Consider the following 2,218-nt stretch of genomic DNA (forward strand, 5'->3'; position numbering starts at 1 on the left):
GGTCGCTGCTTCCGCGGTAGGCTTCAAGGTCCTCAGGCTTACCACTGCTGATGCACCCCGGTGAGGCGAAGGGGCCCCTCCCTCCACGGCCGTCATTGCCGGCGACGGCATCCGACCGCGAGGCGGTTGGCCCCGTGAGACCGTGCTCGAGACTCTGTGCTGATCCTGAAAGCTATTCGAGGACTTCTTGATGCTATCGTGTAGGCCACCGTTCATCCCGTTCGGGTCGAGCCGGTACCCCTGTGGGGCATGAACGATGCTCAGCTCTGAATTCACCTGCAAGCAGCGCTGCTCGACAACGCTCTGCCGGTGCTCCTGCTGCTCTTGACAGTGGAGGACAGCAGCCTCCTCGATGGTAGGGTCCGTCTTGGTGAGGGCGTCCACGACAGACGTCATGTAGCCCGCGTTGAGTTCGAGGTAGCGCTTGAGCGCCGTCGCCGTCACGTTCTCCACTTCGTTCACCAACATCGCGAACCTATCCTCAAATTCATTTCTGCAGTTCTGCAGCGAGACAAGCGCCTTATTCCGCGCCTGCACGTGCGTGGGATAAGATTTGCTCGTGTCGAGGGGTTTGCTCCTCTCCGCAAACGCCTTCTCCTGCTTATCAACGCACTGCTTTGCCTTCCTGTACTTCTCAAAGGCGCTCTTCTCCGCCTTCGCCGCCTTCTCCGCCTCCTTCAGCGATTTTTTCAGCTGCTCGACCGGGTGCAGCACATCCTCATGTACAAGCTTGTTGTATTGGCAAAAGGCGATGCCCTCCTTCATGCTGATGACCTCTTCGCCAAAGTGGTGCACGTACTGCTTTACCTCGTCATCGGTAAAACTGAGAGAGGTGAGTGCATCGAAGGCGTGGCTCACCTGTTCCAGCGTGGTCCCAAGCTCCTTCATCAGCATCATCATCTTGGTCATGACACCGCTGAAGGAGTTGATGGCGGCGTGAATGGCCCGCATGTCATCCATCTGACGCGGGTGAACAAAGTCTTGTTGCATCGACATGATGGGCGAGTAGGTGAAGTCGAGCTGTACACCGTCAGCGTTGCAGTAGAACGCGCGCTAGGGAGAGCTGCAGCCGAAAGAAGGGCAAATCAGCGAGGGCAAAGCAGACGACGGCCTTCTGGATGTCGCGGGGTTCCAGTGAGAGAGGCAGTAGGCGATCCGCCGTGTGTGTTGAACGCGGGGCCACGTGTCGGCGAGGCGCGGCTCCTCTTGAAACGAGAAAATGAGAGGGGCGACAGAGAGGGATGCCTTTGGGCGTGGGGGGGGGGAAGGGAGGGGCAGTCGAGAGATGGACACGGGACAGGGGCAGGCAGTGATCCATGGCGGCAGCAGATGCGCCTCGCTGGCGTGGTCACCTCTGCGGCGGAACGCAGAGGCGCAAAACAAGACACGGTAGCGGCTACCGGTGCAGCCCGCGGAGGAAGCCGGCAAGCCCTGCAGCTCCGCCCATTACGAGGCAAGGGGTGCGAGCAGCGCCGACAGCATCACGTGTGCGTGGCTTCACGCAGAGGGAGGCGCAAAAGGAAAGGCGAGGAGAGGCAAAGGCGGCCGTCACTGTGCAGCGAAAGAGAAAAAGGGACAAGGCGGCAGGCAAACAGCGGAGAGCGAGCGAGAGAAACGGGCACCGGCGCTGGATCAAGCGAGCCCGCAAAAGAAAAGGCGGCGCATACACATAGATAGACATCGGTAGATATATGGACACACACCCATCTATCCATATATACGGAGACGGAGCGCTGCGTTTGCAAAGAGCAGCACAGAAAGCGGGCAAGGGCCACAGAAACGGCCCGAAACGGTGCGCCGTATGCGATCCGAGATGATCGGATCGCAGCAGACAGCGCACCTGAAGAGGTCAGCTGGCGAGGCAAACGCGAAAAGGGACAAGGCCCACGGAGACATCCGCGTACTGGTCATACCAGTCAGGAAGTGCACCCCCGCTCTGCACTCTGGCGGCCCGTTCCCCTCTGGATCACGAGCCACCACCTCAGCAACCGCCACTCCCACACGGTGTGCTCCCTGTATCCACATTTCAAATCGGCGATGGGCCGTACATGCACTGGGGCGGCTGTGGAGGCGCCCCGTTATGCGGCGCGCTTCTGCGACCGAGAAGACCGTGATACGCTGCTTGTCAGCGTGCTCGGTAGACCAAGATGGGTGTTCTAGTGCGCGAAGTCGAGCAGTCGACACAACTACACGGTGCCGCGGAGAGTGCCATGCGCAT

The 2,218-nt window shown here is 60.1% G+C and overlaps 1 protein-coding gene across 1 annotated transcript; it reads right to left on the minus strand.

The window, feature by feature from the left end:
- LDBPK_310880 (hypothetical protein) lies at positions 1-996 on the minus strand (the record flags this gene model as incomplete). The annotated part of the gene is made up of 1 exon (XM_003863130.1): positions 1-996. A coding segment is annotated over one exon (996 nt), but the record flags the coding sequence as incomplete, so codon positions are not given.
- Between the last annotated feature and the right edge of the window lie 1,222 nt (positions 997-2,218).

The sequence above is a fragment of the Leishmania donovani genome, chromosome 31 (assembly GCF_000227135.1).
Source record: "Leishmania donovani BPK282A1 complete genome, chromosome 31".
Classification (NCBI taxonomy): domain Eukaryota; phylum Euglenozoa; class Kinetoplastea; order Trypanosomatida; family Trypanosomatidae; genus Leishmania; species Leishmania donovani.